Source organism: Pygocentrus nattereri, chromosome 1 (assembly GCF_015220715.1).
Source record: "Pygocentrus nattereri isolate fPygNat1 chromosome 1, fPygNat1.pri, whole genome shotgun sequence".
Classification (NCBI taxonomy): domain Eukaryota; kingdom Metazoa; phylum Chordata; class Actinopteri; order Characiformes; family Serrasalmidae; genus Pygocentrus; species Pygocentrus nattereri.
In genome coordinates, this window is record NC_051211.1 from 5263078 (window position 1) to 5288148 (window position 25071).

At 41.1% G+C, this 25071-nt stretch overlaps 1 protein-coding gene across 1 annotated transcript in view; it reads right to left on the reverse strand.

The window, feature by feature from the left end:
* nfatc1 (nuclear factor of activated T cells 1) overlaps positions 1-25071 on the reverse strand; it is a 92242-nt gene that overhangs the window by 29697 nt on the left and 37474 nt on the right. Inside the window, exons 7-8 of the mRNA XM_017700612.2 lie at positions 11982-12037; positions 2279-2411 (exon numbers count right to left, since the gene is read on the reverse strand). Coding sequence (XP_017556101.2) covers positions 2279-2411; positions 11982-12037 — 189 coding nt within the window. The remainder of the gene's footprint in view (positions 1-2278; positions 2412-11981; positions 12038-25071) is intronic.

Sequence of the window (25071 nt, forward strand, 5' to 3'; positions counted from 1 at the left end):
AATGTAACTAAAAAGTAGCCATTACTTTTCAAAATGTAACTAAAAAGTAGCCACTACTTGTCAAAATGTAGCTAAAAAGTAGCCATTACTTTTCAAAATGTAACTAAAAAGTAGCCACTACTTGTCAAAATGTAACTAAAAAGTAGCCATTACTTTTCAAAATGTAACTAAAAAGTAGCCATTACTTTTCAAAATGTAACTAAAAAGTAGCCACTACTTTTCAAAATGTAACTAAAAAGTAGCCATTACTATTCAAAATGTAACTAAAAAGTAGCCACTACTTGTCAAAATGTAACTAAAAAGTAGCCATTACTTTTCAAAATGTAACTAAAAAGTAGCCATTACTTTTCAAAATGTAACTAAAAAGTAGCCATTACTTTTCAAAATGTAACTAAAAAGTAGCCACTACTTGTCAAAATGTAGCTAAAAAGTAGCCATTACTTTTCAAAATGTAACTAAAAAGTAGCCACTACTTGTCAAAATGTAACTAAAAAGTAGCCATTACTTTTCAAAATGTAACTAAAAAGTAGCCATTACTTTTCAAAATGTAACTAAAAAGTAGCCACTACTTGTCAAAATGTAACTAAAAAGTAGCCATTACTTTTCAAAATGTAACTAAAAAGTAGCCATTACTTTTCAAAATGTAACTAAAAAGTAGCCATTACTTTTCAAAATGTAACTAAAAAGTAGCCACTACTTGTCAAAATGTAGCTAAAAAGTAGCCACTACTTGTCAAAATGTAACTAAAAAGTAGCCATTACTTTTCAAAATGTAACTAAAAAGTAGCCATTACTTTTCAAAATGTAACTAAAAAGTAGCCATTACTTTTCAAAATGTAACTAAAAAGTAGCCACTACTTTTCAAAATGTAACTAAAAAGTAGCCATTACTTTTCAAAATGTAGCTAAAAAGTAGCCACTACCTTTTCTGGAAAAGTAGCTAAATTGTAGCCGCTACAAATTTTGTGAAAATAATTTGAGCATAGGAAAGACTCACCTGTGCTTGTTCTAGAGTGGAGTTTGTATTTCATATCTTATTTATATTTTTCAAAACCTGCACTCGCTCCTCTACTTTCACTACAGCAACTGCTGGACGCTTTGGTTGCATTACACACTAAAGCACAAGAAGGCTGGGGTGCGAAGAGGGACCTGGTGTGCAGGACTGTAGATCAGAGCCCCAGAGTTGAGCTTAATATCATTTATAAACTTCATCTAATCCAAATCATTTAATGTTACAATGTGTTATCAACCATTATCTCCCGCTTAATTTGTGCTCCAGCGTAAATCTCACCATGTGACTGTGGCAAAATCGGTTACTGCGCCACACATCAACAATGTGGTTGGTCGCCACTCAGTTCTTTTGCATGAAGTTCATCCAGAACGAAGGATCAGAGAGAGGACGTGCCCCCCAGTGTAAAACTCCTCCCGCATCCCTGCTGGAACCTTTGGCACCAGAAATCTGGAACTGCACAGTTTTATGGTTTTTGGTCAATGACAATTGACCAAAGCAGGGATGCAGGAAGGGGTGAGGCTGAAGGGGCTGAATTCAACAACTACAAATTAAATTACATACATAAATAAATAAGTAAATTAATACATAAGTAAACATATCCAAGCATTCTAAAGACACATGTGAGCTTTGAGGTATTATTTTAATTTTTTACACTGCATGTTTATGAAAACAAGCTGAACTGCTTCCCTCGCCAACCGTTGGGCACTTTGAGGGCACATCCAGTGTAAATGTGTAGGAAATTGTTGGTTAATTCTGAGCCCTGAATCGCCTAATGCTGTTTCTTGAAGGTACAAATTCAACTAATGTAAAAATGTCCTAAGTTACGAATCTGTCATTTTTTTCCAGCCGCTTTGTCTCCTATGTTGGAGCTCAGTGTGTAGCTTGACTAAGAGTGTGACAACAATGGGTTTCCACCCCTCACATTAGCATAAATTTGCATCATACTGACCGTGAGAGCAGAGTGGGCATTAGCAATTTGACATTTATAAAAATATGATGAGAAAAAGAAAAAGCACAGCATTTTAAATGATGTCACTCTGTACATCTTGCATGCTGCTTAAAACGTTAGCTTCCATTTTCTCAAAACACCTTCCCACTTCCCTGCTACCAGGTGAGGATGCAGTCAAGAAGCACCATTACATCACCGAAAAGGGCACAAGAATGTCAACTAAAATGTTATGTTTGTGGGTTTATTGCTTGTTTGTTTATTGCTTTTAACAGAGACTAAAATAAAAGCTTTGAACTAATGAATGGAATTAATGCTTTACCATTAGGGGGTAGGTAGTTGAACCGCTGGTACTGGCTCCTCTTCCTTTTGCCATTGCATATGTAGAAGTTCACCTGAACCGGGCTGGATATTCTTTGGTTTCGGTAAGGTGGAATCTCCACAAGTAAGGTCGTCTGTTTGGGAAAAATGAAAAATAAGGGAAATTTACGTGCCATATATGAAAAAAAAACATTTTACATTTAAACTCCATTGACCTTAAAAGAGCACTATGACGAATCTGAATAACGTAGCCATAAACATGTCTATTCACATCCTACAATGATGCCACGATAGTCTCGAGAGGGACATTTTCTGCTTTAAAGACTAGAAAACCACCCTCTGATGTGTCTTGAAGGTGGGAGGAACTTCTATAATACTACATGATGGGTGGTGCAGTGTAGTGGGTAACATCACAGCCTTTTGCACTGTAGACTGGGGTTCAATCTCCACCTGAGTAAACACCCTACACTACACCAATAAGAGTCCCTGGGCAAGACTCCTAACACTGGCCTTCGTCTACCTGTGTAAAATCATCAGATTGTAAGTCACTCTGGATAAGAGTATCTGCGAAACGCTGTAAATGTAAATACATGAAGGTGGGCTATTTGAAATGATGGGGGGGTTCCCAATGGTTCCTAATGTCTCAATGCTCCATGTGCAATACGTGTAAAATATTCCTATACTGTAAATATTTTTGTGCTTATTTATAATGCTTATGTTGTTAATTCATTACAATTCCCCTGTACAACATAACACTTCACGTGCAATTTGGGTAAAACATAAATGTAAATGTAACGTAATTTATTTATTTATTTTTTGCTTTTTTTCATTTATAATGTTCATATTGCTACATTCTGTGTTTTTCATTTAGAGTTCATGTGAAGAACGGAGGTTTATTTTTTTTATTTATTTTATACATCACTGCTGTTGGAGGAAAACCTCATATCTCCAGAATGGTAACTTTATAGGAGAAGGAAAAAACCTGCTTCACTTTTAATGTAAGTCAATGGAACCAGACTTTTTCCCAGGTCATTTTGGGCTGTTTCTTTTGGTCCATTCACCATGAAATTTACACATAACATGAAGAGCAACAGGCACTATCACAATATATCAGAAACTGAAAAATGATAAAAATGGAGATACAAGGTTTTCTTCCAATAACAGCGGTGTAACGTCTATACAGTGTTAAATAACAAGTTATTTGTGGCCGGTGAGTGTATTATTTTATTTCAAGCATTATTTCATGTATTACCTTCTGTGAAGGAGCTTTCAGAGGCATTCAACTCGTCAGACATTTGGTTCCCATCACCTCTACATAAACATATTTGTGTGAATCGTGAATTCTGTCAAATCGATGACGCTGAGGTATTTAAGGAAACTACATAAAGTAACATATTAAACGTTGGTTTTAGGCCAGAATGGCCCTTTAAAACCTTGGCCACTGTTGAACACTGACAATATTGTCTCTGCTAGTCAGATTCATTCTGTCAGAGGGGTCCAGATCCAGCAGGTCCCCAGTGATTGAGCAATAAGGGTAGATCAGTTTAGGCTGAGAAGGGCGAAGCAGCAGACGGTGTTATTTTTTCACCCTGAACGAGAGGACGTCCAGGGACTCCATCCAGACATTTTATTTCGCCTGTCTCCAGACTCTAGTGAACTTTTGACCATGCACCGTCTCTGGCCACAACTACTGTACACGTCCAGTATGAGGAGAGTCTGCAGACGAACCCTCCCCTCTTCCCTCTCTAGCCTGAGATGAACCCCATGTGGCTGGGAGCAGACTGATGGAGGCGCTGAACGGTAGCCAGAGAGGAAGTCATCTGTCTTCTCACAGGCTTCGGAGCCACATGCAGGTGAGCTCCCTGCCACTATTTATATTAGCATGCCAGCGTGGCCGCCGAGCAAAGCCAGATAGAAAGCAAGCCGCTAGAAAGAATTTCATTTGTTAATTTAGTCCCCAGCTGCGTTCCCAGCCTTGAAGCTAACAATAGCTTTTACTACGTCTTTCAATATTTTAAAGACTGAAATGTCTATCCTGCATTTCTAGGCACCCAAAAAAGCACCCAATTTTTACTTGAGGACCAACAGTGATGTATCATTTCCCCTTCTATATCCACTAATATCTGTGTAAATTCTAAAATTTACATTGAATTGAATTCTAATCCAATTAAGCTTAGCCTTTACTACATTTGGCAGAAGCTCTTGTCCAGAGCGACTTACAATTTGATCAGTTTACACAGGCAGGCAAAGGTGGTGTTAGGAGTCTTGCCCAAGGACTCTTATTGGTATAGTGTAGGGTGCTTGCCCTGGTGGGGGACTGAACCCCAGACCACAGTGTCGAAGGCAGAGGTGTTAACCACGACACTGATTTCTCTCAATCACAGTCTCTAAAAAAGCTCTGACAAAAACGGCAGTGGCAGTAAATTCATCTGAATTATGGGGCAAAGATGTTACTAATAAGAATATAATGCCTGACTCACACTATCCTGGTCATCTGGAGGGTGGAGGCGTTTTACTTCATTACTGAAGCTGAACTTTGTGGAAGACCAAGCGAACAGCTCGCGGTTGCTAAAAGCAACCTGGCTGTGTTCTCAGCCTTTTTACCTAATGCTAATTCTTTTAAGACCACTGTTTAATTAAGGTACATGCACTAGCGCTGACATTCGCAGCCAATGCGATTCCAAGTACCACTCAGTGTGTCTCAGTACTTTACTCAGCATTTTACCATCACTGTGTTAAATTAAACCCAGAACCAGGCACCAAAAAGCCGTTTGAGGTTCACACCATTAACGGCAGCAATTCTAAAATCTTTAATGTAAACAGACTCTGCTCAGAAAATGCCATAAACCAGCGGGCAGTCCATGGTGGTCTAAGCTAGTTTGTGCTGGTTTATGCTGGTCTGGTGCTGGTTTAGCAGGTCAGCCAGCCTGGTCATACTGGTGGACCAGCGTATCATTATTCAAAACACAACAAACACAATATATGAAGGATGTTGGTGGTGGTTTAGTGCTGGAGACGAACACTATTTATCTGCCACCTCAGCTAATATTACTAGCAGTGTCTTTTTCACTACTTTTAGCTTTTGAAGTTTGAGAAGAGTTACTTTAAAGTGATATATCACATTATAGGGGTGTTCACACTGTGTTCACAGGGCTGGAGCGTACCATGTCAAAATACCTGAAGACTGAAATATTATTCACAAATGATTCAAAAAGTTTTCAAAATATGTAAAATATGTATCCGTGTAGAGAATGAACAGAACGAAGTGTCTTGCTGGCGATCCGCTCTGAGAATGTGGCAACGACCCCTTAGATGTGTTTAAATCTGCCTCCAGAGGAGCTACAGTGCATGTGTGCTCAACAATAAAACGACTGATGTAGTAAGTACATTTCTATTCTAGTGTTTACATTTACAAAAATATGATTTGTGATGCAAACTAAACACAAATCTCTGCATTTTGAGAGGTCATGTTCTTCACATGTCAAATAAATGCAGGATCAACACTCAGAATCACTTCATTAAACAAGCAGAGCGATTCCGGTCATTCGGGAATCGTCAGTGCCAAAATATCCCACCTGAAGTAGTTGACAAGATGGATGGATGGATGGACAGATAGATATGGATGGATAAATGGATGGATGGATGGATGGATGGACAGACACATGCACAAACAAATGAAGGAGTAGGTAGATAATGGATGGATGGAAGGTTGGACAAAACAAATGGAGGATGGATGAATGGATGGATAGATGGATGAATGGAAGGATGCATAAAACCAATGGAGGGAGGATGGATGAATGAATGGATGGATAGATAGATACTGTAGACATATATATCATCCATCCTCCCTCCTTTGGTTTTATGCATCCTTCCTTTCATCCATCTGCCTACTCCTCCATATGTTTGTGCACGTGTCTGTCCATCCATCCATCCATCCATCCATCCATCCATCCATCCATCCATCCATCCTCCATTTGTTTGAATCTCTCTCTCTCTCTCTCTCTCTCTCTCTCTATATATATATATATATATATATATATATATATATATATATATATATATATATATATATATATATATATATATAGATAGATAGATAAATAGATAGATAGAGAGAGAGAGAGAGAGAGAGAGAGAGAAAGAGAGAGAGAGCGAGAGAGAGAGATAGATAGAACTTTACTGACCGGAGAATAAGGCACAATTAAGCTTACTTCATGAGTGTGAGCTCTCCAAACGCCCTTGTTAAGTTCTAATGTAATTAACACTGGGCTCTTTGTTTTTGCCAGGCATCCTTTTATATGTCTTGGTTTTTTGGAATCTAGAGTATGAATCACTGAATCAAACAGCCCAGTTATGTAACGCAGTGTGGCACATCAAGCAGCCTCTATTCTCTCCAGTAGCCTATAATGTAATGACACTGAAATTCCTATTCTTCCCATGTCCAGCGTTGCCTCCTGTCTTCTCTACCTCCAATAGTCCTGATTCTACAATTAACTCCCTCAAATTATGCCGTAGTCTTTTCTCTCAAACTCTGCCCTTCTCCACTTTTAAGTACTAAGTTCACTGACCTCGTATGGACACAAAGGATAAGTACAGTAATATCCCGAGGTGAAAGTGAATGAGGCAACCGAGTGAAATGCAGCTGAGCAAGAGCCTGGCACGCTGCGCAAGGCAACTCATGAGACACAGGGAAGCATGTGGTTTAGGGCGAGTTAGAAAGCGGTTCATATTACATAAATATATAAATGCAGACAGCAGGGCAGGGAAGGGCACGAATCAAAGAGACCCTTGTAAAAAAAATGTTTAACACATTAATACTCCATTCAAGCAGATGGTCCCCATTCACTCGGCGAGCGCTGAAACTGGGCGTGGAAGCCGTATAAAGCTATGAACCGCGAGGCGCTAGACAAAGACCGGCTTTCAGACGTTCGCCAGTTCAATGATATAGTTATTGTGCCAATAACTCAGAATATTCGCTTATCTTAGGAATCCAGTGGTTGTTATACGTAAGCATGAAAATGTATATAACAGTTGACTAACGTTAAAGGGATAGTTTGGAGAAATATCATTTTTACCATTTGTAGTCAACAAAACATATTTGGTGTTTATTTGAGATTACTTAAAAGGGCATTTACTTAAAAGGGGGTTTACATCTGTATAATTGAGATGTAAACAAAGTCATTCCGAGTGGTTTGGTGTGAAATGGTCCGTTGTAGAGAAACTTATACTTGCATTTCTTTACAGTGGAGGTGATAGGAACCGGGGGTCCCCACATCTACAACACACATTATCAGGCATAACATTATGACCACCTCCTTGTTTCTATGCTCATTGTCCATTTTATCAGCTTTAGAGTGTGTTGTGCTGGTCTGAGAGGATCAGGCACAGCAGCACTGCTGGACTGAGAATAGTCCACCAACCAAAAATATCCAGCCAGCAGTGTCCTGTGGGCAGCGTCCTGTGACCACTGATGAAGGACTAGAGGATGACCAACACAAACTGCAGCAGCAGATGAGCTGTCGTCTCTGACTTTACATCTACAAGGTGGACTGACAAGGTAGGAGTGTCTAATAGAGTGGACAGTGAGTGGACACAGTGTTTAAAAACTCCAGCAGCACTGCTGTGTCTGATCCACTCAGACCAGCACAACACACACTAACACACCACCACCAAACATCAGTGTCACTGCAGTGCTGAGAATGACCCACCACCCAAATAGTACCTGCTCTGTGGGGGTCCATGGTGGTCCTGACCACTGAAGAACAGGGTAACAGAGTATCAGAGAAACAGATGGACTACAGAGTGCAGCTATACAGTAAGTGGAGCTGATAAACTGGACAATGAGCATAGAAACAAGGAGGTGGTCAGAATGTCAAGCCTGATCAGCGTAGACATTTTATTTACTATTCAAAATGTAATAGCTTTCATTGGAAGCTTATAGAGGTATTGTGTCTGGTGCCCACCACCACTGCCCTGATGATTTTGAATGGTCATGCAAAGCATCCATGGACTCCTCTGGGAGATCACGTGCCTGCCGACCCCTCCACAGCTCTCCAATCATTGTCCACCCTCACCCGAATACTAATGGGGTTCACTTGTTCTTCTGGTCATGTGTCTAGTTAGAGTTAATATAAAGCCCAGGCGTTTAGATTAGGTTCTTTGCGAGGTGTTGTGAGAGCTACTGACCATTTTTTTCTGATTGCCCTTTTGTATTTCTGTCCCATCTTGGATTCTCTGACTGTTTTTGAATTTGCCCGTTGGATCTGGTTGCCTGGTTTTATTATGTTTGTCTTTTCTATTTGGATCTCTAGCCTGTTCATTGGCTTGAGTTTTGCCAAAGCCCCAAACAATAAAGCCTCATTTTTTGGGTTTTACTGTGAGCGTCTAACTGGTTTGGTTTCGTTGCATGGACATGCAAATTTCTCTGGAACGCCTCATTTTACATTACACCTCTCTGAATTACTTTGTTTACCTCTTAATGCTTGAATTATAGAGAAATTTAGGAAAATCAGTGGAGTTCCCCTTTAACAATTTGATGCAGGGCTGTATGAGGCAGACATGTGAGGCGGTTTGCAATGATGCTAATAAGTTTCCATCAGCCTTGTAACAAATGAACTACATCTTGTGCAAGGGGCAAAAACATGCCAATGTATTCTTTTAACGATCCTTAGTTTTATTGTTAAAGGGGAATTCCACCAAATATACAGAATTTCAGCATGATTCAATCATTTAGATGCAAGCAAAGTCAATCACAGTGATCTGATGTGCAATGATGCATAAAAAAAACAAGTCTGAATTGTTCACAGTGGTGGTGAGAAGATCCAGACGTCTGAAGTCTCTGGAAGCTACTTCACAGCGGTTTCATAACAGCATTTGGGCCTAAAATGTACCGTATATTCTTCAAATGTACCGTATATTCATGGCAAAGTGGCAAAATAGGCAAAATAGTACCCAAGAAAATGTATTTGTTCAGATTCACCTCTACTGTATCATTATCACATCACACACATTACATAGAAAACGTGTAGATTCACTGGCGGTTTCGGACAGCCAATAAAATGGTTGTATTCGTGTTGTGACCTCTGGTTCCTATCACCTCCACTCTAAAGAAATAGATGGTCAATTTCTCTACAGCGAAGCACTTTTTGAGGGATACACAGACATTTTGAGGGATTGTTGCTCACTTCAACATGCTAAAAGGGGAATTCCAGCAATTTTCAAAATTTCAACATGATTAAATCGCGAGAGTGTTAAAATTAAAGAGAGTGTGTTTTGTAAATGACGGGAAGCGTGGCTCAGATTTAAACAAGCTCAGGATTAAAAGATCCGAGCTCATCCTGCAGGTCCATTCTGTCACATTCCCAGACGGAGACAAAAGACCAGCATTTCATTCAAGCAAATTCCATGTTGCTTAGGAGAACACTGGCTAGGTACTGTCCGTGTTTAGAATGGGCCTGTTCCAACAGACCAGAGTTCAGGGCCTGCAGGCAGACGCAGACAGACATATTTTAGTAGGTAGTGTATCTGTGTGTTTGTGTGCGTGTGCGTGTGTGTGTGTGTGTGTGTGTGTGTGTGTGTGAGTGAGTGAGTGTGTGTGTATGGGGAGCAGGTGTACCAACTCACACACAGACAGACAGACACACCCACATACACACAGACAGACACAGTCTAATCCCAAAGTGTGAACTGTGGTCTTTAAGCTTTGAGAGTCTGAGTCAGTCACTGAGAGAGCAGCAGGACGATCATCAGCAGGACGACAGTCATCGTCTTCTGTCAAAAACTTTTTGGCACATTTTATGTTTTTTTTTTTTCCCCTAATTTGTTAAATCCAGCAAAAATAAACCGTGATTGTGTATTCAAATGTCCAGACGTATGTCTCTGTAGATGATGTGTTCACCTACGCGCACTGGCCACTTTATTAGGTAGTATTCCAGTTGCTTGTTTACACAAATAGCTAATCATCCAATCACACGGCTGCAACTCAATGTATTTAGGCATGTAGAGGTGGTCAAGACAACTTGCTGAAGTGCAGACCGAGCATCAGAACGGGGAAGAAAGGGGATTTAAGGGGCTTTGAACGTGGCGTGGTTGTTGGTGCCAGACGGGCTGGTCTGAGTATTTCAGAAACTGCTGATCTGCTGGGATTTTCACGCACAACCATCTCTAGGGTTTACAGAGAACGGTCCAAAAAAGAGGAAACATCCAGTGAGCGGTCAGTTGTGTGGATGAAAATGCCTTGTTGATGTGAGAGGTCAGAGGAGAATGGGCAGACTGGTTCCAGATGATAGAAAGGCAGCAGGAACTCAAATAACCAACCAGAATCTCTGAGGAACGTTTCCAACACCTTGTTGAAAGTGTGCCATGAAGAATTAAGGCAGTTCTGAAGGCAAAAGGGGGTCCAGCCTTTTACAACTTTTTATAAACTGTACCTAATAAAGTGGCCAGTGAGTGTATAACTGTCACGTTTATAGCTCTAATCTTAAATTGGACACATATGTTTATAAGTATAAACAACAAAGAATCTCTGGACATGTGTATGGAGCCTGTGAGGCAGTCAGAATTTGCCACAAAGCCTGTGATCTAATTCATCTGCCTGCTGTGTTCAAACCTTCAGTGAAGTTTTGTTCATGTTTATAGTTTATAGTCGGGCTGTGTCCTAAATCACGTCTACAAGTCTGCGTAACATTCAAGAGGATCTGGATGAAGTCTCAGCAGGTTGGGAGCAGTTGTGTGGATGTATTCACAGAACAGATTTGGGTGACTATTGACTTCTAGTGTGTGTTAGTAACATTAGCCTCATAGATCCAAGGCCACACTAAAGAAACTGAACTTGGACACCAAACTCATCTTCATTTAACTTCTAAAGAACGTGGAAAATTGTACAAATTGTGTTTTCCTTTAACAAATGACACATTGCGCAGCCCTAGTGTGTACATGCTTATAAGGTAGCATTTGTATATGCACTCTCAGAAATGAAGGTACTAAACTGTCACTGGTGTAGGACCCTAAAGGGTCCATCTCAGCACCTTTAGTCAGGGAACATAACTGAACCATAATCCACTGAGATGATCTGTTCTAAGCTGGACTGACTCCACACACCCTGCCTCGCCTCCAGGCTTTTACTCTACTGCTCTGTTTTAAAATATTCGGTTATGAAAAGGAACAAATATCAACTTTTCACCTGGAAAAACTGATTTAAGCTCCACAATCAGACCTTAAAACCACTGCAGAACCTTTAAGGAAACATTTACATTGCTTGTATCTTGACGAATAAAAAATATACCTACAGAGAACCTTTATTTCCAACAGTGTAATGTAGCATTGTATGTAGTGGCTGGTCTACAGGTTGAATCCCATTACTGACTGATGCTTAGGCTCTATTTGTCAGCAATGCATCCATTCAATTATGGACTGACAACTGTTTTCAGGTGTTTAATGCATGTGTATATCATAACATATAAATAACATTTTATTGTTTTCTTTTTTGTATTGTGTTGTAGTTTTGGACACCATTCCAGCTGCCCTTTACATTGCGTGAACATTTCACTTTAAATGACCAATAGAACGGAACTGAAAATGACTTGGAATAAAGTCTCACTACTGTATTATAGACAAAAACTGACATTTCTTCCTTTCTATTAAGACAGGACGTGTTGTTCTTGCAGCAACAAAATGTAAAATTAAAGTTCAAGTGAATGACTTACTGGTTTAAAGGCATCCTTGTCAACCTTGGCTTCCATCTCCCATATATGATGACCATCTGAAAAAAGGAAGAGATTGAACTCTTTATTGGTCATATTTTCTATTCAGAAAGAGTGTAGCTTATACGTATACATGATGTAGAAATTATGTAAAGTATTTATCACAATACATCATTATTGTGTGTAGTTAATCATGATTAATCACACGTCTTATATGCTCAAATTAGACCCCCCCCCAAAATATTTGGTGCATAGCTACATGAGCGTTTAAAGCAAGCTTCGCCACGTTGTATTTATTACTTTCAATAACGCAATGACACTATGTTCACTGCGTGAATGCCTGGTTCCACAGCGTAAATGCGATTTTCATCACTGAGAGCAGCCGTGTCTGCTGAAGGTGCTTAAATCATCACTTTAAAAGTCATTTAAAAGAATGAGAGTGTCTAATAGTGTCTAATCTACAATCTCAGATCCCAGCTGCGGCTGGGTTTCAGCCTGCGCTACATTGGTTTGAAGGGACAAACTAGGAAAATGGGTAACGTTTATTTGGAGTGGTCCTTTGTAGATTATTAATAACTCTTAACAGATTACCAGTAACACATCAACAACATATCAGTGAAGTAGCCCTACTGCAGCATCTGAATACACTGAAGTAAATATCTTGTAGACGTCCTGTTGATACGTTACTTACATTAAGTAGATGTTTTGTTAATATGTTACTTCCATTACACAAAACCTAACCTTATCAACCTTACCCACCACCTAACCCTGGCCCTGACCCTGGCACTTATCCTAACCCTGACCTTAACCTCAAACCAAAATCTAATCCTAACCCTCACCCTGGCACTAGTCCTAACCTTAACTTTAACCACAACCCAAAATCTGATCCTAATCCTATCCCTGGCCCTAATCCTAACCTTAACTTTAACCACTACCCAAAATCTAATCCTAATCTCAACCCTGGCCCCAATCCTAACCTTAACTTTAACCACAACCCAAAATCTAATCCTAATCCCAACCTTAACTTTAACCACAACCTAAAATCTGATCCTACTCCTAACCCTGGCCCCAATCCTAACCATAGCCTTAACCTCAACCCAAAAGCTAATCCTAATCCCAGCCCTGGCCCTAATCGTAACCGTAACCCAAAATTTAATCCTGATCCTAACCCTGGCCCCAATCCTAACCTTAACCGCAACCCAAAATTTAATCCTATTCCCAACCCTGGCCCTAATCCTAACCTTAACCTCAACCCAAAATTGAATCCTTATCCCAACCCTGGCCCTAATCCTAAACTTAACCTCAACCCAAAATTTAATCCTGATCGTAGCCCTGGCCCCAATCCTAACCTTAACTTTGACCACAACCCAAAATCTAATCCTAATCCCAACCCTGGCCCTAATCATAACCTTAACCTCAACCCAAAATTTAATCTTAATCCTAACTCTGGGCTTAATCCCAACCTTAACCTTAACCTCAACTCAAAATCTAATCCTAATCTCAACCACGGCCCTAATCCTAACCATAACCTTAACCTAATCTTATCTCTTGTATATGTTTGACATGTTACTGAGTCTATTAAGGTTTTGTTTAATCTAAAAAGGTCCACTCAAAATAAAGTGTCACTGGAAAATGCGTCGACAGCCTTAACACAAACATATGCAAACAACTTCAAAACAGTTCTCTTCAGTGACCAAACCTCAGACTAAGAAGACTATCGAGAAGTTAATTTATTTACTACTGGTACTGCTGGATTATGAGTTTGCCTTACTAAGCCAAAACCTGACCCTCACATAACTCTGTGGCTCTGGGAGTCCGTCTGCACAAGCTTCTCTCAAAATGATCAGTAGATAATCACATGGCTCTGGGTTCACGGAAAGCAGTCACCAGCCCATCACTGCCTGACCATGCAGTTAGTGGTCCCAGACCTCAGCCCTGGTCTTGCATCATAGCCTGTCTGAGTCTTACACAGCTGGGCTGCAGGAGAAGCTGATGCAACTCCAACGAGCTGAGCAGAGCCAAGAGTGCGTGTGATGTGCCTCCATTATAGTGGGACAAGAACCTTACATCACCCCAGAATGCAAGACAAATAGCGTCTGAGGAGCGCAGTAAAACCTGCGATGACCTCCACGTCAATGATGGCCTACAGTTTTAAAAATAAAGGTGCTAAATAAGGTTCTTTGGAGCGATGCCACAGAAGAGCCACTTTTGGTTCCCTAAAGAAAGAGGCGCATCTCTTTTTGAGGTCTCCTAGTGTTCACACTATACAATGGTTTAGGAATATAAGCCGATCAGCGTATCAACATCATGACCACCTCCTTGTTTCTGCGCTCATTGTCCATCATATCAGCTCCACTTACTGTGTAGCTGCACTTTGTAGTTCTACAGTTACAGACTGTAGTCCATCTGTTTCTCTGATACTCTGTTACCCACTTTTACCCTGTTCTTCGGTGGTCAGGACCCCCATGGACCCTCACAGAACACAGAGGTCACAATGTACTGCTTGATTGGTGTATTTAATTGGAAACGATTAATTTACAAGCCAGAACTGACCTTTCGTCTTTGTAGGCGAGCAAGTCAACATTTGTAGTAGTACTTCTTTTGTTTTAAATGCTGTTTGTTTATTGTGTTACTTGTACAGGATTGTATAATATGAAGAAAGCTGCATTTGTTTGTTTAATTGCGGCATGGTCATCTTCACCCCTCATTGCTCACTAGCTGCTCAACATAAGTCACAATGTCACAATATTTCACACACTGAGAGACAACAGTGTCCTAGTTTATGTCATTACAGAGTTAGAGAGAAATTTCTATTTTATTTCTATTTTATTTCACCATTGTTCAAAAAACTAGATGTGCATTTTCTGAAGGAACTGCAAGAGTGCTTGAAAAGAGCTGCAAGTGTGTGTGTTTGTGTGTGTTTCTGTGTAGGCAAATACCTTCTTAGGTGTGTGTGTGTGTTTGTGTGTATGTGTGGGGTGTCTGTGTGTGTGTGTGTGTGTGTGTGTGTGAGAGAGAGATTGGGAGAGATGTATGTGTGGGGGGTGGGTCATTCAAATGAACTGTCACTCTGTTATTATACAGCTCTTAGTGGAGAAGCCTTGTTTGAGTCCGATTTGCACCCTCTGAACAAACAGTCATAACTCTGGAAATGTTCACTCTATCGCTTAACCGGATAGATGGTGTGAGATAAGACCCCTTGAGGATTAAAAAATGTCTGAGTTATGTTGAGTTAAACACAGAGAAAATCTTGAAATAAGCAGATTCTGGTTTTGAGAAATTTACATTGGAGTGAATGGGGCAGTTTTCTGTGCCTAGTGCCAAACAAATGCTCAAACGATGAGATATTTTGAGGTTTCAGAAAGGACGAGTTCCTCTACCATTTAAAATTGAAATGGAGCTTCTAGGTGAAAGTTTAAGGATTTTAAAGCAGATTCCTTGCGTGATCGGCTGTGTCTGTGAGACTGAGTGGCCTGTTGTGTCATCGTCGAAGTTCTGAACATTCCGTCATTCATTCTTATGGGAGGTATTTCATTTTTATACTTCATTTTATTAAAAACTACCAATCCGATCGACTCCAAAAATAAATAGTAGAAGTCACAGCGCCAAGACCTTCGAAACACAGTTTGAACGGAGTCTGTACGTTAAGCAGTTCGGGCTGTATTAATCGCAGAAAAGTGTGGAAGAAGAATAAGAAGTATGAGAGAGAACAATAGAGTGCTTTTTCAAGTACTCTAATAATCAAGTCAATGTCCACCCTGCACTGACCCTGAAATGACCACTAGGGGGCCTGCACAAAGAGATGGTCAGGCACAATTTCACTTAGCTACCTAGCTCTCTCTATCATGCTATGCTATTAGGCTGGAGGGTGAGAGCTAGCATACGCTTCCTTTGAGACATATAAAGCTTCACAGCATCTAATTGAACTGGCACTAATGGTCCCTTAATCAACTCATTGCTGCCCTGGACAAAACATCACACCCCATGCATGACCTACTGGTCATTCAGCAGAGCAACCTTAGCAACAGGCTTATTTCACTCTGCTGTAGTGCGGAACAGTACAGGACATCGTTTGTACCAACAGTGATCGCACTGTATAGCAGGGGAGTGGAAGGAAGGTCATTCTACACACCCAGAGACCTTGAAAATTAGGTCAACACTAGATGATTGTACCACTCAGGTGCCCAGAAGACCTTGAAGTTTATAAAATCTACACATAATGTAAAAATTCTGTACAACTTCAATGTTTGATGCAAGCCTGGCTTATAACTCACTCGCTCACATTTAGCAGCCTGAGCATCCACCACAAGGGGGTGCTTTCAGCACTCATGTAGCTTTTGCTGCTTTGCTACAAACATTTTCTTAGAACCATGCACCCAAGCCAAGAACCGTTTACAGACTTTTATTTTAAGAGCGTATGGATGGAAGATCTCACTTCAGTCCTTTTCAAACCAGAGGCCATTTGTCATCCTCATTAAAGCATTTTATTTACCTCTGCTCTGCTGGAAGTTCCCACAACACAGGCTTTCCCAGACAAATGCTGAGGGACACAAAAGCACATTAGAACCTCGTTTGCTATTTTTATCTGAGAGATCACAGCTGAGACGTTTTGACTCAGGGAAAAAAGGCAGGAGGAAACCCATAAAGCTCATAAAGCAACGCTGTGTCAGAGAATGAGGGAGAAAGAATGAAAGAAATATCGAGCAGAACAAAAGACAACACTTCTGCGCTGACGTTTCCATTGGCAACCCATTGTAATATTTTTATATAATTACACATCGCTAGCATCGATTTTCCTCAGATGGTGCCCCTGGGTTTAACCTGATAGAGATGAAAATGGGAACTGTATTGGTTTTCCATCGTCGTTTTCTTGCTCGGACAGATGTGCTCCGATAGGGTTTGGAAAACAAAGCTCTACTCTTCTACACTAAATCTAATAAAAGGTTCTTAAATGGTTCTTCCACTACAGTTCTGGGGGGTTCTACAGTTCATTGGTACAGAACCTTATATGTGGAGGTTCTTTAAACTTTAAAAAGGTTCTCCGCACATTCACAAAAACGTCCAGGACCATCCACTGAGAGGTTCTTTAGGGAGCTAAATGTGGTCATTTCAAGGAACTTTTTCAGACACTTTGTGTACATGAAAGAATTTAGACTGATTTGGATCAAAGGTTAAAAGATTTTGATCAAAGTCATTTATTGTTCATCAAATTACACACATCGTCTAAACCGCTTATCCTTCTGGGTTGAGGTGTGGGGCTGGAGCCTATCCCAGCTGTCATCAGGCGGATGACCCTGGACAGGTCGCCAGGCAACAGTGAGCTGGTCTATCTGATGAATGTGAATATGTGATGAAGCTGGCAGGTTTAAGGATGATTTGGAACCAGCAAGGTCTGAGCTTTCACCATAGATGAATGTGGGCTCACTATTTGAAGCAACACTGCTGCCTCCTTTATGTATGTGTTACAACTGCTTATTAATGATTTTTAAGGTGTTTATGACCTAACTAAACCCTTAACAAGCTGTGAGCATTATTGCACACTTCTATAAACTAAGAACAGCACCATTAGTTTGCAATGAAGTCCCTGTAGCTACTGAATAATAAACATTAGTATGTAAAAAGCCTGGACTGTTAATAGGTTAATAACTCATTCTAAATCATTCATAAACATTTAACAGAAGGGTTTTCTTATTGTGAAGTGGTACCTAACTTGCTAAACTGGCCACTCCTACCAGCACATAGTGTCTGTAGACTGCCGGTAATTAGCATCTCTGAGTTAATCTGCCCCACATCTAGCATGCACTGAAGAGTCTTGTTATTTTTTGGGGGGTATCTTTCTTTCTGACAGTTCTTCAGCTCAAGGGTATTTTGGACTCCAACCAGTTTGTACTAGGTAAGATATGTTCTCTAAGTGGACCACCTCTGTAAGTCATTCTGGTTAAGACGGTGTTAAATGCTGTAAACAGGAGGCCTTTCTGAATGTTCATATTTCTCCCCTAAATCTGCCCCCAGAGCAGCTGCTGAGCATGCATGTCTATGCTGGTCAGTAAAATCAATCTGCATGTGGAGCTTTCTGTATGTGACCCTGTTTCCTATCACTGTATACAAGAAGCTGCTGCCTTTATTGTTGGATGCACTGCGATAACACACACATTCGCAAAGCAAGTGACATCTGTATGGAGACATTGTTGCTGGATTGAGAATTTGTTGAATCTTTTTGGGAAACTTTGTTCAGCTCGGTCATTTTGGTTTCTGTTGTCGTCAAAATTGTTGTTTATTTGCCAGAACTAGTTTAGTACTGAGCTGGCTTCATCTTCTGTGCCCAGTGTTCCTAAAAACATTTTTTTTTGTTTAAGTTAGTACAAAGTAGTACTTTTCAAATTCTTTTCATGTGTGGTGGCACTAGTCTTGTATACACTAGGCTTTGTATTTTAGTTGGAAAGGGAAAAAAAAAAAAAAAAAAAAAAAAAAATTATATATATATATATATATATATATATATATATATATATATGTGTGTGTGTGTGTGTGTGTGTATTTAAAAGGTTATAGTGCTGTTACCATTATTCAATGTTACAGCCTTACTGTAGCTGAAGAATGCATACGGGCTTGTTTATGACTCAACATTTAGGACTTCTCACTTGGGACACGACTTGAAATTGCTTCCCTGACTCGGGACTTGACTCAGGCCTTGAGCGTCAAGACTTGAGACTTACTTGCTACTTGCAACTTAGTTATTTTGTTCTCATCTCTGTTTATATGTAATGTTAATGATGGTAAACTGGTGCTAAATGAGATAAAAACAAACTTTTCTTTGGGGACTAATTTGCCTTACAACACCCTGCATGTGCCTCTCCACCATAACGTCTCAGATATCAGACAGCGTATCTGAAATGATGTTATATAACAACTTTCTGTGAGGGAGCTTTCAGAGGCAGTCGACTCTTCAGACGTTTGGTTCCTATCACCACCACTGTGAACGTTGGTGGAACTCCTCATTAAAGTGTTAAAGGCGACTTCGAGTCAAGGTATCACGCAACTTACTTCACCGTTGTTGTGGTACGTTAATGGATTCAGATGATGATGATGATGATGCGAATGACTCAAAGTTATATTGCACGTTTGGTGCCTCTGGGGATTTCCATGATTAAGAGCTCCTCAGACTTCCAGATGCATTATTCAGACATTAAATTTCAAGGCTATTTTGATTGAGTTGAAGGAGTAAGGTTAGACGTTACGTTGGGGTTTAGTGGGCAGACAGTGAGGAGGGCATCGGTCTGAGGCAGGAGGAGGCTGTGATGTGGCAGCCACTAAAACCAGCGCTCTTTTATGAAAGCTGGAAAGAGAGGCAGCCCTCTGTCTTTCTCTCCCGCTCTCTGTTCTCCACAGGACCTCTGCCAGCAATGAAACATTAGAGCTCTAAGCCAGACTGCCAGGAGTAAACATGTTTTTTAGATCTCCCCTCTGCTTGCCTTTTATCGCCAGTCCTTGCTGAAGTGCTCTCTGTCTCATTTTGCTTCAATCTGTCAGCCTCACTCAGCCTCTTTTCCATCATAGAAGTGAAGCAAGCAATTGCCTAAGGCCCCTTGGCGGCGGGGTCCTCTGGCAAAGGACGCCAAGATGAGAATGCTGTCCAACTCTCATTCACGTAGGTTCTTTGCTAATGGATGAAATGCTGCTCTTTCTGATACTCATTAGAAGATGCCTCCGTGAATTCGGCCTCGCCGTTTTCTTTTAGGGGATCCCGGATATTATCTTAAGGTCATTTCCATTCAATTATTGGCTCAAGTGATGGGGCGAGCGACTGAGTAAACACAGCTGTTTACTTCGGCGGCAGATCTTGTCCAGACGTCACTATGATCTGACGCATTTTCTCAGAAAAACATTCACAGACCATTGAAAGAAAATCATTTTTAAATACTTTTAAAACTGTAACCTTTGGTTTGACGTGCTCCGATCAGATTCATGCAGCTGTTACTCCGTCCGTTAAGCAAAGATGCTCATACAAATTCCTCACCAAGCTAAAATCTACAGATAGCAACAACGAAAAGGCAGCGCGCCACGATTTTAACCCAAGGCTTCCAGTTAGACAGAGCAATTATTCCAAAAATATGAGCATAACTTATTGAGAGTTCTCAAACATGTTGCTTTACAAAAAATCACTCACCGGCCACTTTATTAGGTACAACTGTTAACACAAACAGCTAATCAGCCAATCACACGGCTGCAACTCAGTGCATTTAGGCATGTAGAGGTGGTCAAGAACTTGCTGAAGTGCAGACCGAGCATCAGAACGGGGAAGAAAAGGGGATTTAAGTGATTTTGAACGTGGCGTGGTTGTTGGTGCCAGACGGAATGCTGGGAAGTCTTGCCCCCGGGGCGTGACACTGAGAATCTCAGGCGTGCAGTAAACGCTTGGCACAAAGGGTTTTACACAGGACCAAAAGGGTTCTTTGTCTAGGAACAATATTGGTGCCATTTTTGCTGCTATATAGGACACTTTTCAAAAGGGGTTCTACACAGAACCATCCACAGCACATTCTCCATCAATCCATCAAGAACGCTTTCAGAGTGCAAAGAACCCTTTAATCACACAAAGGGTTCTTCAGGTGTTCATGGATCAATATAGAACCATTTTCTTTACTAAAGAACACTTGAAGGACCCTCTTTTTTAAGACAGTAGGCCTTGGCAATTTTTTTAAGGCAGTAGGCCTTGGATGATGTAATCGGCCACCAGTGGTTCCAAAATGCACTTTGTCATTTTCTTCATAGCTTTCATATTTCATAAGCTCCATTCAGAAGCTGGGCGTCTTATGAGGCTGTAACTCTTCTCTCCAGTCTAATAGACGGTGATGTCATTTTAGCGTCTGAGATTTTTGGCTTTCAGCACTAAATTGTAAGCATATAGTGATATGTGTAGATCATAAAACACACGTTCTGTTTATCTGAGGGGAGATTTTACAAAAAAAAAAAAAAAAAAAACAAGAAGAAAATTTACATTTATTTCATGCAGTTACTTAAATAATTTTGTGGGCAGTCGTGGGCTGGAGGTCAGGGAACCTGCCCAGTGACCGGAAGGTCGCCGGTTTGATCCCCTTGGCTAACAGTCCATGACTGAAGTGCCCTTGAGCAAGACGCCTAACCCCCAATTGCTCCCCGGGCGCCGTGGATAGGGCTGCCCACTGCTCCGGGCAAGTGTGCTCACTGCCCCCTAGTGTGTGTGTTCACTAGTGTGCATGTATGTGGGTGTTTCACTGCACGGACGGGTTAAATGCAGAGGTCTATTTCCACAGTGTGCAAACGCAGTGACAGATGGTTGTAAATTCTATTTGCTTTACGATTTGGTCACGAAAATTCAGATGGACAAACCAAAATATACCCTGGGCCATAAAGCGGTTTCAGAAATGTTGCTTCTGAATTTGGACATATTTAATAATCCGTTACAGATGACCCATTACTTCTCGCAAACTGTAATGGGAGTACTTCACTGATGCATCCTGGGAAAGGAATCCCCTTTCTCACAAAATTAAATAAATAAATACAATAAATAATTTACACTTTCATGCAGTTACTGAATAATTTGCCTTACGATTTGGTCGTGTAAATTCAGATGGACAAACCCCAAAATATACCCTGGAGAATAAGAGGTTACAGGTGATTATTACTGCACTGGGAAGACTGAAAGAGAACTAGACAGGCTTAATTTTATTTAAAAATAACTAAATAACTGCTGAATGAGATTGAAAAAGTCGTGTTAAGTCATATTTTTACCCCTGCGCTGTATAAACAGATTATTACAGGCCACTAATAAGCTGTTAGGCTTCTGTAGAGCAATTTTGTCATTGTCTCTGCTGTGGGGAGGTTCCAACAGCGTGACATACAAACTTCTCAGCATTTCTCTATAGCTTAAGTGGCCCAGTGCTTCGAATGAGTTGTAAAATGATTAAACTATAGTACTTCATGGTTTACAAAAGACACCTGTTGCTGAATTTCAAATTGCATCACCTTCGCAACGCTGCGCATTTAACAATCTCAAGGTTCTCCAGTAGGGGGAGCTATTAACCCACTTGTGTGTGCATCATTTAAAGAGAAGAAACAGCTACGGAGCTCAGAAATGAACATTTTATCGTCTCAACTACTAAAATGAGAGGTAGAATAGTTTAATACGGAAAGACTTACTCAGTTAAAGTTACTCAGTATCTCATTATTAAATATGCGCTTACATTAATGCTGAATAAGCATACAACTTTTACAGCTTTGTAAAATGGATTAAAAGATGAGTTGAAAGTGCTTAATCCAGCCTGTCAAAGCCAAAGTTCTTTCCAGAGAAACGTCACATATCATTAGCTACTGTATGCTATTATATCCCATCAGGAAGGGTCAAATGAATCTGCTGCTGGTAAGTGGAAGCTGTTTGGTTTTGCTTAAGGCCCCCAAAAGTTCAGAAGTGCCACAGCTCTTCATTTCTTCTCTCTTTCCCAAAATACAGCAGCAGATCCCTAAATTGAGCAATTTCTTGAGAATGCGCTGTCAGTAAAAGTGCTCCCACGGACTCCAGGGTTTCTGGTTATTATTTAGGTTTTTCCGCTGAGCCAGAAAAGCTGGAAGGTGGCCATATGAGTGAGATACCTGCGCTGGTCTCAGAAGCACATGGTGTTCCTTAGTGGACAGCATCGTCTCTACTGGGCCAACTGCAAGTCATCTTATCTCTCTTAACAAAGGCTCAGTAATACAGCTGACCTTTATAGACTGGCTGAACTAATTCAAACCATACCAAGAGCGTCTGCTTAATACAGGATCGTCTGTAGTCTGGAGGATGACGGCTCTTCAAATAAACTGCTTTTCACCACATCATTCTGCAGCGCAGCTCAAACTCAGTAAACTCGAGTAAATGTATTGCAATTTTAATGAAATAACAGAGCTACGTACAAAACAACCGGAGTACTATGTACTGAGCAGCTTATAGAACTGCAGTCCCTTTTTTCAGATGCTCGTTTTCTAAATAAAATAATAAACCTCTAAAGCAAAAGATGTGACCAATCATAAAGCAGCGCCGAAGCTATCACCGAGTGGATTGAGGCGCACCTCATAATCTGACAACTGCAGAAAAGCAGATTTTGTCAGTTATCTGATTAACGAGTTTACATGCACTTGAGTAAACAGATAACGTGGAAAGTCCATGTCTACACGAGTCAGACTCGGATCAGTAATCGGATTTCTGCTTTTCAACCGGCCAATGAACTCACAGAAGACGACGTGGCATTACTGTAATGTACAACACTGCACCACTTTACCTGAAAATATGAACGTGCATCATCTAGAAGATGAAGAATATTTAAATCCTTCATTTCATCAAGCGTGTTGTCAGTGGTTTCAGCGTTGCTCCGAAAGTGTTTCGCTGTGTCTCGCAGCATCACGGCTCGCTTATTTCTGGTACCGCCGTCTGTTTTAGCACATACTGAGAAATCGGAAAGAAATCCGAGTAAGAGCACTGAGAACCCGATTACCAAGCTAAAATCCAGCTCTCTTTATCGGATTTACTCAGATCTCAGCTCAAACCATTTGAATTAACAGATAACTGCAGAAGTCTGATTATGATCAGATTATTGAGTAAAACGAAATTAGTAACTAAATGTTTTCAAATCCATTAAAACTAATTCATTAAAGGTTTATCTAAATACACGTATCTCCTTCTACTAGTAACCTCATCACCTTTTTTCCTAGGTGCATGAACCACAAGAGTGGTTCAAACACATCTGCTTGGGTGAGCAGTTCATGATCCACCACCACACATAAAAACCCAAGAGTGGTTTTGAAGAGGTCTGCAAGTTACGACAAACCATGATGTCCAAAAGTTTGTAGACACCTGCTCATCCAACGTATTTTCCAAATTGAAGGGTATTAACAGTGAGTTTGTCCCGCTTTGCTGGAGTAACAGCCTCAACTCTTCAGGGAAGGCTATGCACTAGATTTTGGAAATGTTTCTGTGATGAAATCTAAAGTTCTTCTGCCAGCCATCAACTAACTCTGATTCATTACAGCATCACAAGGCTGCTCCTGGATCGGCTCTGCTCTGCTGGACAGCCCCCCCAGACAGCCTGGGCTTGAGGAATCAAAAGGCCCCTTGTGCTGCTGATTAGGGTGGGTCTCAGAGAAAGCCCAGTGCTCGAGGCAGGCGGGCAGGCGGGCGGGGCACAGCACGCCCAGCGCCAAACACGCTCCGTCCAAGTGTCGTACAGTAAACATACACAGATGCTGCATCGCTCACTGCAGCACTCTGAATGGAGACGCTTGTCCTCCGAAAGCAGCAGCCAAGAGGAAAGACCTCCCTCTGACATGTTTAGGTAACAGAGAGAGAGAGAGAGAGAGAGAGAGAGAGAGAGAGAGAGAGAGAGAGAGAGAGAGAGAGTGTGTGTGTGTGTGTGTGTGAGAGAGAGAGAGAGAGAGAGAGAGTGAGTGTGTGTGTGTGTGAGAGAGAGAGAGAGAGGAGAGCGAGTGTGAGAAAGAGAGAGAGAGAGAGAGAGTCTGATAGAGAGACAGAGCCAGACAGACTGAGAGAGTGACAAAAAAAAAAAGAGACAGAGAGAAAAGATAACAGGTCAGACAAAGACAGGGTGAGAGAAAGAAAGACAGATGTCAGCGAGTCAGGCAGAGACACAGAGAGAGAGAGAGAAAATCATACAAAGGGAGGGAGACAGGCACAGAGACACAGAGACACAGAGACACAGAGAGAGAGAGAGACAGAGAGAGAGAGAGAGAGAGAGAGTGAGAGAGAGAGACAGAGAGTGAGAGAGAGAGAGAGCGAGAGAGAGAGAGAGAGCGAGAGAGAGAGCGAGAGAGAGAGAGAGCGAGAGAGAGAGACAGAGAGTGAGAGAGAGAGAGAGAGAGAGAGAGAGAGAGAGAGAGACAGAGAGTGAGAGTGAGAGAGAGAGAGAGAGCGAGAGAGAGAGCGAGAGAGAGAGAGAGAGAGCGCGAGAGAGAGAGACAGAGAGTGAGAGAGAGAGAGAGAGAGAGAGACAGCGAGTGAGAGAGAGAGACAGAGAGTGAGAGAGAGAGAGAGAGCGAGAGAGAGAGAGCGAGAGCGAGAGAGAGA